This window comes from Nicotiana sylvestris, chromosome 11 (assembly GCF_000393655.2).
Source record: "Nicotiana sylvestris chromosome 11, ASM39365v2, whole genome shotgun sequence".
NCBI classification, from domain to species: domain Eukaryota; kingdom Viridiplantae; phylum Streptophyta; class Magnoliopsida; order Solanales; family Solanaceae; genus Nicotiana; species Nicotiana sylvestris.
The window spans coordinates 64065826-64080848 of NC_091067.1; the positions used below are offsets into that span (position 1 = coordinate 64065826).

General features: G+C 42.3%; 1 protein-coding gene across 1 annotated transcript; it reads left to right on the forward strand.

The window, feature by feature from the left end:
* Nucleotides 1-569: 569 nt before the first annotated feature.
* LOC104238978 (uncharacterized) lies at nt 570-3705 on the forward strand. Its single transcript, XM_070161310.1, has 2 exons — nt 570-1145; nt 2827-3705. Exons 1-2 carry the CDS (start codon nt 570-572, stop codon nt 3703-3705), a joined length of 1455 nt encoding a protein of 484 aa, XP_070017411.1.
* The last annotated feature ends 11318 nt before the right edge of the window (nt 3706-15023 follow it).

Sequence of the window (15023 nt, forward strand, 5' to 3'; positions counted from 1 at the left end):
TTTGGTGTTATCAAATTTTTTCATCGTTGCCGGGGAATTAACGGTGTTATCAATTACAATTGAGAGAAGTACAAATTAAAATTCTAAGTGTAGTCAGTTTTCTCTATACCCAATCTTTTCATTGAAATTCTAACGTTTGAACTCTTGTGGAAAGCAGGTGTATGCCTAGAAGTTCTTCGAGGACTGGAGAACTGCTAGAAGGATTCTCAGACCCAGAGAAAACATTCAGGGCATTGAACCGTGCCAACAAAAAACTTCAACAATCTCAACAATCACACCAACTCGAATTTGACATGGGTGACGTAGATAACGTCAACAGAAACGTCAAGAATGAGCCAGCTGACTTAAATGTCAGAGGGGTGGCACCTCTTGTTCCCGAAGCTGCACTTTATGACTGGGCACAGCCCACAGCTGATAATCTGGCCACTGTCATAGCTGTGCCTGCAATTCAAGAGGAGACATTCTAGATCACCAACAACATGCTACATCTGCTGCAGAATAAGGGACTGTTCTCCGGGTCACATATTGAAGACCCGCAACAACACTTGAAAAATTTTCTATCAATTTGTATGACCCAAAGGCAGTCAAATGTGACTCCGGAAGCTATCAAGCTGCTACTGTTTCCATTATCGGTAACCGATGAAGCTCAGACTTGGCTAAATTTGCTCTCTATCAACTCTATTACCACCTGGAAGGAATTAGTCAAGCAGTTCCTGAACAAGTTCTATCCGCCTAACAAGACTGCAAAACAGATTGATGACATATTGCAGTATAGGCAGCAGCCCACTAAGTCCTTGCAAGAAACTTGGGAAAGATTTAAAGGGATGTTAGTGAAGTGCCCTCACCATGGCATTCCAGACCAGATGGTCGGTCAGAGATTCTACATGGGGCTAGCTGACAATTCGAAAGTAAATGTGGATGCTTCAGCTGGAGGTGCATTTTTAAGTAAAACATTCACTGAGTGCAAAATCCTTCTTGATAAGATGTCACAAAATTCGGGGTGGATGACCAGAGGTACAACACTAGCACCCAGAGTGCATTCAGTTCCTTTTGACCCAAATAATTTGCATGCAGAGAACATGGCCACACTCATGACCCAGTTGAGCATATTGACAAAGAAGATTGATGAGATGGGTACAAAACAGGTGCACATTGTTGATACAACAAGTGGGGGACTGTGTACACCTTGTATTAATCAGTCTTATGTGTGTTCATGGAGCGGATAAGGTGAAAATCAAGGGATAAGGGAAGATATGAATTATGTCATGGGGGTTGTAAGCACATGATTTTTGCCCTATATGAGAATTACTCCCAAAAAATTCAAAAATAAAATGATTTTTCTTTGGTGTGCAAATTTGTGATATTTTGTGATATTTTGAAGAATTATTTGTATTTGTCTGTGCGTGTTTATTCGCTAAATTAATAAAAAATACAAAAATATGTCGCATTTTTGCATGTAGGATTTAATTCTACAATTATTAGTAATTAAAATTGTTTTACAAAAATTAAAAATTACAAAATAGGCATCGTTTGCATTTTTAGCATTTAATGTCCAAATATACAATTTTATGCTTAATTAATACTTAATTGTGCGTTAATTGTTATTGGGAGTTAATTTGCGCCTTTATAACTTAATTTAGTTCTTAATAATAGTTTAAGTATTTTTATAATTTAGTTTTAGAAAAATAAAAGAAGAAAAGAGAGCGAAAATATAAAGAAAGTCGGAATTGAGCCTCTTCTTCAATTTCAAGCTATAGGCCCAAAAAATGGCCCAATCTTCCCTACGACCCAGTCCATTTCGAACTGGGTCGAATGAGCCTCACCCAATAAAATGCACTAATTGCGGGGCCCTCAATAAATATTTAATTGAGTATTTAGAATTCGGGATGGACTGTTTAGTGAATTTCACTTCCTTCCCCAAAGATAATGACGCGCTAGACTCTTTAGGCGCGATTTAATTAATTTTACCTTCTTAAACTCGGATGCGCATTTCATGCGACCCAAATCTAAATCCTAAAACATTGAATAAAAATGTGTTCCGGATTGCGGGTGCATTTCATGTGACGTAATCCAAAGACATGTTTTAAACGATGTTCACAATTTTATTTTTTTATTTTTATTTTTTTAAAAAAAATATTAATAATAATAAAGTGGTAAAAAGTTAATATTGGCACATCGGTTCATAATTGTATTTAAAATCAGATAAATAAGCCGAATATGACAGTTGAGCGACCGTGCTAGAACCACGGAACTCGGGAATGCCTAACACCTTCTCCCGGGTTAACAGAATTCCTTATCCGGATTTCTGGTACGCAGACTGTAATATGGAGTCATTCTTTTCCTCGATTCGGGATTAAAATTGGTGACTTGGGACACCCTAAATCTCCCAAGTGGAGACTTTGAAATAAATAAATAAATCCCGTTTTGATTGTCCTTTAATTGGAAAAAACTCCTACGCCCTTCGCGGGGTCGGAAAAAGGAGGTGTGACAGGGGTCAGAGGCAAGGAGCACAACAATGGAGACCGTAGCAAAATCAGCAGTACATGCCTAATATGCAGCAACCTAGGGGTATGCACCCTCAAAACCAATTGGTGCCAGTACCATATCAGAAACCACAGGGCTATCCACAACAAAATCAACAACAATTGACATACCAACCACCCCCTCAGCAGCAAGATAACAACATGGTGGAAATCAGGGGTATGCTTCAACAACTCATTGGGACAAATAATAAAGTGCAGGAAAAATTGGCAGTGCATGATTCAGCCATAAAGAATATTGAAACGCATAGGTCAGCTATCCATGGCTTTGAACAACCGTCCTTAGGGAACTTTGCCTGCAGACACAAACATAAACCCCAAGGACCAAAACTCGAATCAGCTGATGGCAGTAAGTCTCCGGAATGGGAGAGATTTAGATAGAGAGCAGGAAATTGCACAAGCCAGCAAGGATACTACACCAGCCACTCCAGTTCAATTAGAGGTAGAGGAACCAACAGAACTTACTAAAGTGGTGGTTGAGCAGAGTCAGGAGGAAAAAGGCAAAGAAAAGATTAATCAGCAAGTTGCGGAACAGGTGGCACCTCTTGTGCCAGAAAATTCTAACAGAGAGAAGCCATCAAGCAATGCACAAAGGGTTATACTTGCACCCTTCCCTCAAAGACTGGTCAAACAAAAGAAGGCAGACCAATATAAGAAGTTCATGGAGATGTTGCGTCAAATTCAGTTGAATATTCCTTTGATGGATGCCTTGAGGGAGATGCCCGGTTATGCTAAGATGATGAAAGATCTAATGTCACGGAAGTTTGATTTTCAGGATCTATCCACTATAACTTTGACACAGACCTACAGCGCAGTGGTGGAAAAACCGATGGCTCAAAAGATATCGGACCTAGGTAACTTCACTATTCCATGCACAATTGGAAGTTATGCCTTTGCAAAGGCGTTGTGTGATTTGGGAGCCAACATAAATCTGATGTCGTTGGCTGTGTACACCAAACTGGGCATTGGTAGAGCTAGGCCAACTTCGATGCTGCTACAGCTGGCTGACCGCACAGTGAAGAGGCCCACTGGTATTCTTGATGATGTGTTGGTGCAAGTGGGGAAGTTCGTGTTCCTTGCGGACTTTGTTATCTTGGATTGTCAGGTGGATGAGGAGATACCCCTTATTTTAGGGAAACCATTTTTAGCCACTGGAGAGCACTGATCGACTGTGAAATTGGGGAATTAAAAATGAGATTGAACGATGAAGAAGTCATATTCAATGTTCAACAATCTATGAGGAGACCCGGTGAATATGCTAATTGCTCTCTAGTGGAAGAAGTGGATGTAATCCTGCAAGAAGATGATATGACCCTAACTGTAAAAGATCCATTGGAGGTATGTCTGACGAATTTAGACGAAATGAATGGTGAAGGGTTAGCTGAATGGGTCATGGCACTGGAAGGCCGAGGATTTTGGTCAAGGGAACCTCAGTTCGAGTCCCTTGAGCTAGAAAAAAAGGCCATTCCTCCAGCAAAGCCATCGATAGAAGAACCACCCAAGTTGGAATTGAAGCCACTCCCAGATCACCTCAGGTATGTGTTCTTAGGCCCTGATTCGACCTTGCCTGTTATCATATCATCCAGTTTGCTAGATGTGCAGGTAGAACGGCTCGTACAGGTACTGCAGGAAAATAAGACTGTCATTGGCTGGACCATGGCAGACATAAAGGGTATCAGTCCAGCCTTCTGTATGCATAAGATTCTCCTGGAAGAGGGGCACAGACTTTCCAGGGAACACCAGCGAAGGCTGAACCCAAACATGAAAGAGGTTGTAAAGAAAGAAGTAATCAAATGGTTATATGCACGAATCATCTTCCCCATCTCTAATAGTAATTGGGTCAGCCCTGTCCAATGTGTGCCGAAAAAGGGGGGAATGATTGTTGTAAAAAATGAGAACAATGAGTTGGTCTTAACTCGTACAGTCACAGGGTGGCGTATCTGCATGGATTACAGGAAATTGAATACAGCCACCCGGAAGGACCATTTCCCCTTACCTTTCATTGACCAAATGATGGACAGGCTGGCTGAGCGATCGCACTTCTATTTCTTGGATGGATATTCGGGGTACAATCAGATATCAATAAACCTCGAAGATAGAGAGAAAACATCTTTCACCTGTCCGTATGGCATCTTTGCCTTTCGGAGAATGCCTTTTGGGCTTTGCAATGCACCCGTGACTTTTCAACGGTGCATGTTAGCCATCTTCACAGACATGGTGAAGGATATTATGGAGGTCTTTATGGATGATTTCTCCGTGGTGGTAGATTCATTCGAAGACTGTCTTCACAACTTAAGGAGTGTGCTTAAAAGATGTGTGGAGACAAACTTAGTGCTAAACTGGTGTCACACCTCCTTTTTACGCGCCCGCGGGGGCGCAGGGGAGTTTTTTCCAATTAAAGGACAATCGAAACGGGATTGGTTTAATTATTCAGAGTCGCCACTTGGGAGATTTAGGGTGTCCCAAGTCACCAATTTTAATCCCGAATCGAGGAAAAGAATGACTCTATATTATGGTCTGCGTACCAGAAATCCGGATAAGGAATTCTGTTAACCCGGGAGAAGGTGTTAGGCATTCCCGAGTTCCGTGGTTCTAGCACGGTCGCTCAACTGTTATATTCGGCTTGATTATCTGATTTTATACAAGTGTGAACTTATGTGCAAAATTTAACTTTTAACCGCTTTTATCATTTACTGTTTTTATCAAGAATTGCAACGTTGTGAAAATGTATCTCGAACCGCGTTACAATCAATGTACCCGTGGTCGTCGACACACTTTGACTCCGTTGAGATTTGGATTTGGGTCACATCAATGTGCACCCGAGTTTAAGGAAATTAAATTATTAAAGGCGCGCCTAAAGCGACTAGCGTATTTATTTTGGGTAGGACCGTGGAATTTTACTAAACGGTCCATCCCGAAGCCTAAACAATTTTTAAAGCAATATTTATTGAGGGCCCCGCAATTTGTATTTTTATTTGGCGAGGCTCACCTCGTTCTTTATTTCTAATGAATTTGCAACGTCATGGACATGCATCTCGAACCACGTCACAGTCAATGTACCCGTGATTAGAGAGGCATTTCGAATCCGTCGAGATTTGGATTTGGGTCACATAAATGTGCACCCGAGTTTAAGAAGGTAAAGTTTATTAAAGCGTATCCTAAAGAGACTAACGTGTTGTCATTTTAGGAAGGTTGTGAGATTTGCTAAACAACCCGTCCGGGAAACTAAATGCTTCAATGATTTACATTTAACAAGGGCCCCGCATCTGCGTGTTTTGTTTATTTTCATCGAGGCTCATCTCGTTCTTATTTTAAAAGGATATCCTATAGCAACTACGTTTCTTGTCGTGTTCGTCTCTATCAATTGAAAACGGTAGACAGTCCTAATTAATTACATGATTGCGAGTTTACTTATAACAGGATTTAAAATGCTTTTACAGAATAATAAAATGTGACTGCGATTATGGATAACTAGCCGAAAATTATGGGCCCAAACCTAGCTCATGCGAGATGGCCAGACTTAGGCCCCCTTTTTCGATATGGGCCTAACTGATTTGTTTCGATTTGGGCTCGGCCTTCATGAGATTGAGGCCTAGGACTGATTCTTTGTTCTGTGAAATGAGTTTATCAATTTATATGGGACAATCTGGCAAAAGGAGAAAGAATTTTAACTAAAGTGGATAGTTTTCCTATTTGGCTTACATTAGAGAATATATTACACCCTCAGACTAAGTCTAAAGGTACAACTTATTACACTGGGAATGTTTTTTTTCACCTAACAGCACACATACATGACTAGCATGCATTAACCTGCATTGATACACTAAGCATGTAGGCTACTTCTATTATCCAAACAAAAATGTAACTACTATATACTACATGACATTTAACACAACAGTCCACGTGTATATAAACAATCTGCAGGTCCTCTCTTTTGCATTTATGTTCAAACTCTCAGTTACATTAGTGGTATCGATTGTGTACCTGGTAAGGAGGACAAAGAAGAAAGGAATGATCAGCTAAGCAATATGCAGTGAATACAGCAACAGCAGATAACACCAACAACACAGCAACAACAACCAGCCACAATGATGAAGCTCACAAGTGGTCGAGCAACAAACAAGCAGTCCCAGAAACAGAATGATGAACCAACAGAAAACCAGAGTATTCAATATAACAGCACCAGCAGTTCAACAATCACAAACAGCTCGGCAAATAACCAACAACAATTAGCAAAGACAGCTTGGCTAACTTGAACTCCTAAGCAGTTTTCAGACAGTGTTTTGTTACAATATTCTGAAATTTTCTTTTTGTTTTTTTTTTCTTTCTCTCCAGACTCAAAAATGTCCAGCCTAAGACCCTTAAACTTCAGCCCCTGTTTTAGTTATCAAATGGCCTATTTATAGGCCAAATGCACCATTACAGCTGAGCTGCCCTGCCTGCCAATTGGCAGAATGCCCATACTCTTTAAGCCCATGCTCAGCATGCTTGGTGTCAGCTCCCTTTATTCCCCACGCCTGGTTTTGTTTAATCCAGAATTATGGGCTCATTTGTTTATTCATTTTGAGCCCCCATACCCTTGTGTCTTGTTCCCCCATTGGTATTAGTTTAATCCTAAGTTAGTACCCTTTTTGTCAGCTCACTTAAACTAATTACTTCTGTTCTTTTTAAACACCCCAGAATACCCCCGTTAACCTTGATTATTACTGCCCCTGCCTATTGCAGCATTAGGGCATTTTTGCACTGATGAAAACTCGAACTCAGGACTGCCTAGACTGAACCCTTTTAGTCATTTTTATAATGCCAACAGACCATTTCAAACATTACTAGGTCATCCAGCCAGTGTCCGAGTTTAATTAGTTATGTGAAACTCCTAGCTCCTTCGATCCATTAGTTATAGAAAACTAATCGACGACATTTATCGAGTCGACTATACTAATTATAGCAGGTAATAATCAGTCGCTCATATAAACAACACGTTCGGGGACCTAAAGGGTATCAGACAACTTTTATTAAATTACTGGGCCTATATGAATTAGTTCCTTTGACGATTAATCTAACTGACGATCATGTTTATCACAGAGTGTATTCAGAACAAACAGAAGACAATCGACCAAATAAAGGGTCTTTAACAGAGATGAAAGAAATCTGGAAGAAGTAACAAAATAACAAACAACACAAAGAGATATGCTGACAACTTATTTGGAAATAAAACAAAAGAACGGAAAACTTACCAAAATGTTTAAACCAAACAGACCCAAATCAAACTCGACTTCGAACCTTTGAGGCCGAACAAACCTTAATCAGGGTGTTCTCACATGAGAACACCTTGGTTAAGGTCTATTAGACCTCAAACCTATGTCAAAACTGGCCGGGTTCCCCAGGTGCATGTGCTTCAGAAGTCTGGATTTCCAGATCTGGATTTTTGGGAGTTGTGGGTGGATTCGGACCAAACCAAGCTTGGTTTGGTCACGAGGAAGGTCAGGAGAGTGTCTAGCATGAAGATGGGGTGGTTTGGCATAGGTCCAGGTTCGACTCAAATCTTCAAACGAAGATTCGAGACGAACGGAAGTGATTCGAGGCTTGTGGTTAGTGGATTCGTGTTCAGGATGGTCGGGTGCATCGGGGGTGTTATTTTGGTGGTCATCGGAACTGTGGTTGCCAGGCTTATGGTGGGAAACCTAGGCTGCTAGGGTTTGAGAGGAAAGGGAGCCTGGGGAAGATGGTGAATAGTGGCCGAGGGGGGGGTGTGGCTTGGGGCGTGGGGTAAGGGGGTTAGGTTTATATATGTATTGAGGGTTTAGATCCTGGCCATTGGATCAATTGAGATCAAGGGCCAGGATCTAACCATTGAGGAGGGACGACGTCGTTCGGGAGATGATAGTGGGTTATGACCGGGTAGGGGATTGGATCGGGTCATGTTGACGGGTTTAGAGGAAGGCCTGGATCCGTTGGATCAATGGGAATGAACGGCCCAGATTAACTTGCCTGAAACGACGTCGTTTCGACTTAGCAGGGGCTGTATTGGACCGTTTGATTGCCATGAATCAACGGCTCAGATTGAGGCGCTGATACGACGTCGTTTGGGACGTGTCCGGGCAGCCTGTGTTTGGACTGGATCTGTGTCCTGGTCTTGGGCCTATTTTGTTTCATTTCTTGGCCCAAACCGATTTTCCCTACTCTTTTGCTTTTGTTTTCTTTCTTATTATTTTTTCTTTTCTTTTAAACAAAATAAAAATAACAAATAATAAGGTAACGGAATTAAACAACAATGCAACATTTTAACACAATTATCACAAAAATATTTACGTAGGTTAGCTAAGAGCCTAGGGCGAACGGTGCACATATATATTTTTTGAATTTTCTTTTACTGACCGAATTATGGTTTAACCATCCTAATACATATATTTTGTATTTTGTTTGTTAATGATTAAATGCAAAAAAAAAGAATGGACAGATCCACAAGTGACTAACAACACATGAAAACTCGAACAATTGTACAACGAAGCCATTTGTCACTATTTTTATTTTCTTTTGGAGCGAATGTCCGTAAAGCAAAAATCACGTGCTTACAGCTGCCCCTCTTTGCACGGAGACACGAAGGGTTTTCGCGCAAAGATAAAGCGAGCGATTTTTGCCCGTCCGAATACTCCGTGTGAAGCATTTTTGAAAAAGATTTGACCGAACCTTTGCTTCGGAGGTTTCCTACATATCCTGGGCTGAACAGGAATCAGGTCAATGTAGTTCGGGAAATTTTGGTAGCTGGGACTACCATGTGACTGTATTGCTTGCTGTTGTTGTGCGCTGTTGCATGCTGCTGTAGGATGCTACTGCTCAACCGATCTCCCTATTACATTGCTCTAAAAGGAAAAACAAGAAGTTAAGCTAGAGTATGAGGTCTCATCTATCTCCCACTTGTTCTTGTTGTCTTGCTTTCTTGTCGGCTAATGCTTTCCTCTGACGCCTGTATTTTGTGAACTTGGAGATGATGCTGATCCTTCGCTGACGTTTGAATGCCAGTTTTCGTCACTTTGCTTGACCCGCTGGGGATACGACTTTCTTCTTTAAATCTTTCAATGGTTTCCTCAGTGGTATGGCTTTTCATCAGAATTGTTATGTTGGGCATGCCATAGCGTTCCCAAACTGCTCTTTTGAGACGCGTTCCTTCTTCCCTTTGAATGTGCGCTTGCTTTTGCAGTTGTCTGCTTCTTGGTGCTGAGGATTTTATTGTTTCCCGTTTGGGGATCTCTGTCGTAACCTTCCGTCTTCAGGTGGGGTGACTGATTCCAAAATCTAGAGCTGAATGTATTCCCGCATTATACTGGTGGGCGACCTAGAACTTAAATGTATTCCCGCGTTATACTGGTGGGCGACCTAGAAAAAGTATTCCCGCATTATACTGGTGGGCGACCTAGAACTTAAATGTATTCCCGCATTATACTGGTGGGCGACCTAGAACTTAAAAGTATTCCCGCATTATACTGGTGGGCGAACCTAGAACTTAAATGTATTCCCGCATTATACTGGTGGGCGACCTAGAAAAAGTATTCCCGCATTATACTGGTGGGCGACCTAGAACTTAAATGTATTCCCGCATTATACTGGTGGGCGACCTAGAACTTAAAAGTATTCCCGCATTATACTGGTGGGCGACCTAGAACTTAAATGTATTCCCGCATTATACTGGTGGGCGACCTAGAACTTAAAAGTATTCCCGCATTATACTGGTGGGCGACCTAGAACTTAAAAGTATTCCCGCATTATACTGGTGGGCGACCTAGAACTTAAATGTATTCCCGCATTATACTGGTGGGCGACCTAGAACTTAAAAGTATTCCCGCATTATACTGGTGGGCGACCTAGAACTTAAATGTATTCCCGCATTATACTGGTGGGCGACCTAGAACTTAAAAGTATTCCCGCATTATACTGGTGGGCGACCTAGAACTTAAATGTATTCCCGCATTATACTGGTGGGCGACCTAGAACTTAAAAGTATTCCCGCATTATACTGGTGGGCGACCTAGAACTTAAATGTATTCCCGCATTATACTGGTGGGCGACCTAGAACTTAAATGTATTCCCGCATTATACTGGTGGGCGACCTAGAACTTAAAAGTATTCCCGCATTATACTGGTGGGCGACCTAGAACTTAAATGTATTCCCGCATTATACTGGTGGGCGACCTAGAACTTAAAAGTATTCCCGCATTATACTGGTGGGCGACCTAGAACTTAAAAGTATTCCCGCATTATACTGGTGGGCGACCTAGAACTTAAATGTATTCCCGCATTATACTGGTGGGCGACCTAGAACTTAAAAGTATTCCCGCATTATACTGGTGGGCGACCTAGAACTTAAATGTATTCCCGCATTATACTGGTGGGCGACCTAGAACTTAAAAGTATTCCCGCATTATACTGGTGGGCGACCTAGAACTTAAATGTATTCCCGCATTATACTGGTGGGCGACCTAGAACTTAAAAGTATTCCCGCATTATACTGGTGGGCGACCTAGAACTTAAATGTATTCCCGCATTATACTGGTGGGCGACCTAGAACTTAAAAGTATTCCCGCATTATACTGGTGGGCGACCTAGAACTTAAAAGTATTCCCGCATTATACTGGTGGGCGACCTAGAACTTAAATGTATTCCCGCATTATACTGGTGGGCGACCTAGAACTTAAAAGTATTCCCGCATTATACTGGTGGGCGACCTAGAACTTAAAAGTATTCCAATTGTTTCCCCGTTCTTCCGAGAAAATTTTCGACAATCGGCAGAAAATTTTCTGCCCCGGTTTTTGGTAACTTCCATGGCATTGCATCTTGTTGCCGTCATCAATTCTTTGCTCTCCTGCAAAAGACAAAAGGTTTTAGTCAGTTTTAATCGTGGGGGTAGAGGGTGCCTTTCTGGCGAGCCATTTTTCTCTCTCCCCTTTTCTTGCTCTTTGTCCCCATAATTGGTTGGCAGGCAAAGTTGCCTGTTGGGGATCTCTAGCCTGCTGGGGATATGGTTTTCAATTTATCCCCTTTTCTGCTTTCTTTTAAAACACATGATGTGGGAGTCTGCTTCTAACTCCCGAAACCACTCCCTTTGGAGCTTACTTCTTCCAACATTTCCGAGCACAGTCCCTGCATCGCCTGGGGCCGGCCTTTTAAGACTGTTTGTATTACCCTGCATTGGGTGAATTTCCCTTCGGTTTCTGGTAGTAAGCTTTGAAAAATCCTTTAAAGAACACTTTTTTAGGAAAAGAAAATAAAGATATGGAAAAGAGAAAATCTTTCTGAACCAATCTTTTGTGGGAGGAGACAATCAAAAGAACTTATCTGGATGACACAACTGGTCCCCGTGATCATGACATGCACCATAGATTCCCGACCCAGTCTATTTGTATCAATTGATTTGTCCGACGGGCTGACTTGCTGGGGATGATAAATGGATGTTCATCTTGTTGCGAATGTGGTAGGTTTCGCTGCTCTATCTTGTCGCCTCATAGTGCCCTTCGAGGGGTTTTCACTAATGAGACTCTCTCTTTTCTCTCATCTCCCGGCGCCTTATGGTGCCTGTGAAGGTTTTCACCAATAAGACTCTCTCATTTCATTTCCCTCATCTTACATCGCCTCTCGGTGCCTGTGAAGGTTTTCACCGATGAGACTCTCTCATTTTATTTCTTTTCGAGGAATCGGGGTGTTGTAGATATGATCCTCTCTTCTGGAGATTCTTTTGACTATCAACTCATTCCCAGTCTTACGATCCTTTTCTTTGCTGGGGATCGGTGTATCATTCTCGGCCTTATTTGCCGGATTTGGCATCTCTCGAACATTGATCGGGAGGTCTTTTGGATGTCGATGTTGGTTTTGGTGTGGGATTGAAGGAAGGCTAAAAAAAAAAAAAAAAAAATGAAAACAACTTGGAGGGTGATGTGCTACAACTTTTGGAATCAAACCTTTGTTGGAACTTAAAACATAACTTCTGCCCCAGTTTTCTTGCTTGGGGAATTTATTTATTTTTTACTTTTATGTTGTGCTACGTGCATTACGCACGCTGTGTCTATTATGCATACTATGTACATTATGCATCCTATATTTATTATGATGCATACTATGACCGAGCCGTGAGGCGCCTACGTATCCTCTTTGAGGAATCAGGTCAAACGTAGTTCCCACGGTTTTGTATTTCTTTATGATTTCATCTTCTTTTTCTTCTTCTTTTTCTTTTTTTTTTTTTTTTTTTTTTTCATGTCCTTTCCATTAGTGATTCCAAAAGAGGGGTATGAAAGGATTACTTAAGGCTCAAAGGGGGAAGCAAGGGTTAAACAGTGTTTGGATAGAAGAAAGAATTGCCTCCGTCATCTCATTATCCATCAAATGCCAAATACAAACAAATAAACCAAAAATTGCCATAATTAAAGAAATTACGCATAATATCTCTTGACTGCATCTGAATTGATAGCCATGTCGACACATCTACCTTCGATATCTGTCAAACACAGAGCGCCGTTGGACAATACTCTGGTCACGATATAAGGCCCTTGCCAATTTGGGGCGAATTTGCCTTTTGCTTCGACCTGATGTGGGAGGATCTTCTTTAACACCTGCTGCCCTACCTCAAACTTCCTGGGGCGCACCTTCTTGTTATATGCTCTTGCCATTCTCTTCTGATACAGTTGACCATGGCACACTGCTGCCAATCTTTTCTCATCTATCAGGCTCAACTGTTCCAATCGAGCTTTTACCCATTCATCATCATCAATCCCGGCTTCAGCGACAATTCGGAGGGATGGAATTTCGACCTCCGTTGGTATCACGGCCTCAGTTCCATACACCAACAAATAAGGAGTTGTGCCTATGGAGGTCCGGACGGTAGTGCGGTACCCCAACAAAGCAAAGGGTAATTTCTCGTGCCATTGTCTGGACCCTTCCACCATTTTTCGTAGTATCTTCTTGATATTCTTATTGGCTGCTTCGACTGCTCCATTCGCCTTGGGACGATATGGGGTGGAATTGCGGTGTGTAATCTTGAATTGTTGGCACACCTCTCTCATCAGGCTGCTATTAAGATTCGCGCCGTTATCCGTAATGATCACTTTTGGGATCCCAAATCTGCAGATGATATGGGAGTGAACAAAGTCCACCACCGCCTTCTTGGTTACCGATTTGAAGGTTTTAGCCTCCACCCATTTGGTGAAGTAATCAATGGTCACTAGAATGAACCTATGACCGTTGGACGCTGCTGGCTCGATGGGCCCAATGACATCCATGCCCCATGCTACAAACGGCCAGGGTGCTGACATCGTATGTAACTCTGTTGGCGGAGAATGAATCAAATCTCCATGTATCTGGCACTTATGGCATTTCCTTACGAAAGTGATACAGTCGTGTTCCATGGTTAGCCAATAACACCCTGTTCGAAGGATCTTTCTTGCCAATACATATCCGCTCATGTGTGGCCCACAAACTCCGGCATGTACTTCCGCCATAACCGTCGTTGCCTGCCCGGCATCTATGCATCTCAACAACCCCAAATCCGGGGTTCTTTTGTACAATACTCCTCCACTGAGGAAGAAACCATTCGACAAACGCCGAAGGGCTCTTTTTTGGTCTCCAGAGGCATGTTCTGGATATATCCCCATTTTGAGATATTCCTTGATATCATGAAACCAGGGTTCGCCATCTGCTTCTTCTTCTATGGTATTGCAGTAGGCGTGCTGATCACGGACTTGGATATGCAGAGGATCAACATACATTTTGTCAGGGTGGTGCAGCATTGATGCTAAGGTGGCTAAAGCATCTGCAACCTCATTGTGAACTCTCGGGATGTGTTTGAACTTCACCGATCGAAATTGCTTGCTCAGATCATGCAAGCATTGTCGGTATGGTATGAGCTTCAGATCTCGTGTTTCCCATTCACCCTGAATTTGATGTACCAAGAGGTCCGAGTCTCCCAAGACCAAGACGTCTTGGACATCCATGTCAGCAGCCAAGCGCAGACCCAGAATGCAAGCCTCATATTCGGCCATATTGTTAGTGCAATAGAAGCGCAGTTGGGCCGTAACAGGATAATGCCGTCCTGTTTCAGAGATGAGTACTGCCCCTATTCCCACCCCTTTTGCATTTGCCGCTCCATCAAAGAAAAGCTTCCAACCCGGTTCCTCGGGTAATTCCAACTCATTTGTATGCATCACCTCTTCGTCAGGAAAATACGTTCTTAAAGGCTCGTATTTTTCGTCAACGGGATTCTCTGCCAAATGGTCTGCTAGTGCCTGGGCTTTCATGGCCGTCCTTGTTACGTAGATGATATCAAACTCTGTGAGCAGAATTTGCCACTTTGCCAACCTTCCCGTGGGCATAGGTTTCTGAAAGATATACTTCAATGGGTCCAAGCGGGATATGAGATAAGTAGTATATGAGGACAGGTAGTGCTTCAACTTCTGAGCTACCCAAGTCAGGGCGCAGCATGTTTTCTCGAGTTGAGTGTAC

What these genes read in the sequence shown, in the direction of transcription:
- LOC104238978 (XM_070161310.1), top strand. Translation starts at nt 570, where the DNA reads ATGACCCAAAGGCAGTCAAATGTGACTCCGGAAGCTATCAAGCTGCTA. An exon ending in ATGAGATGGGTACAAAACAG is followed by an intron (nt 1,146 to 2,826) that starts GTGCACATTGTT and finishes AACCGTCCTTAG; the next exon opens with GGAACTTTGCCTGCAGACAC.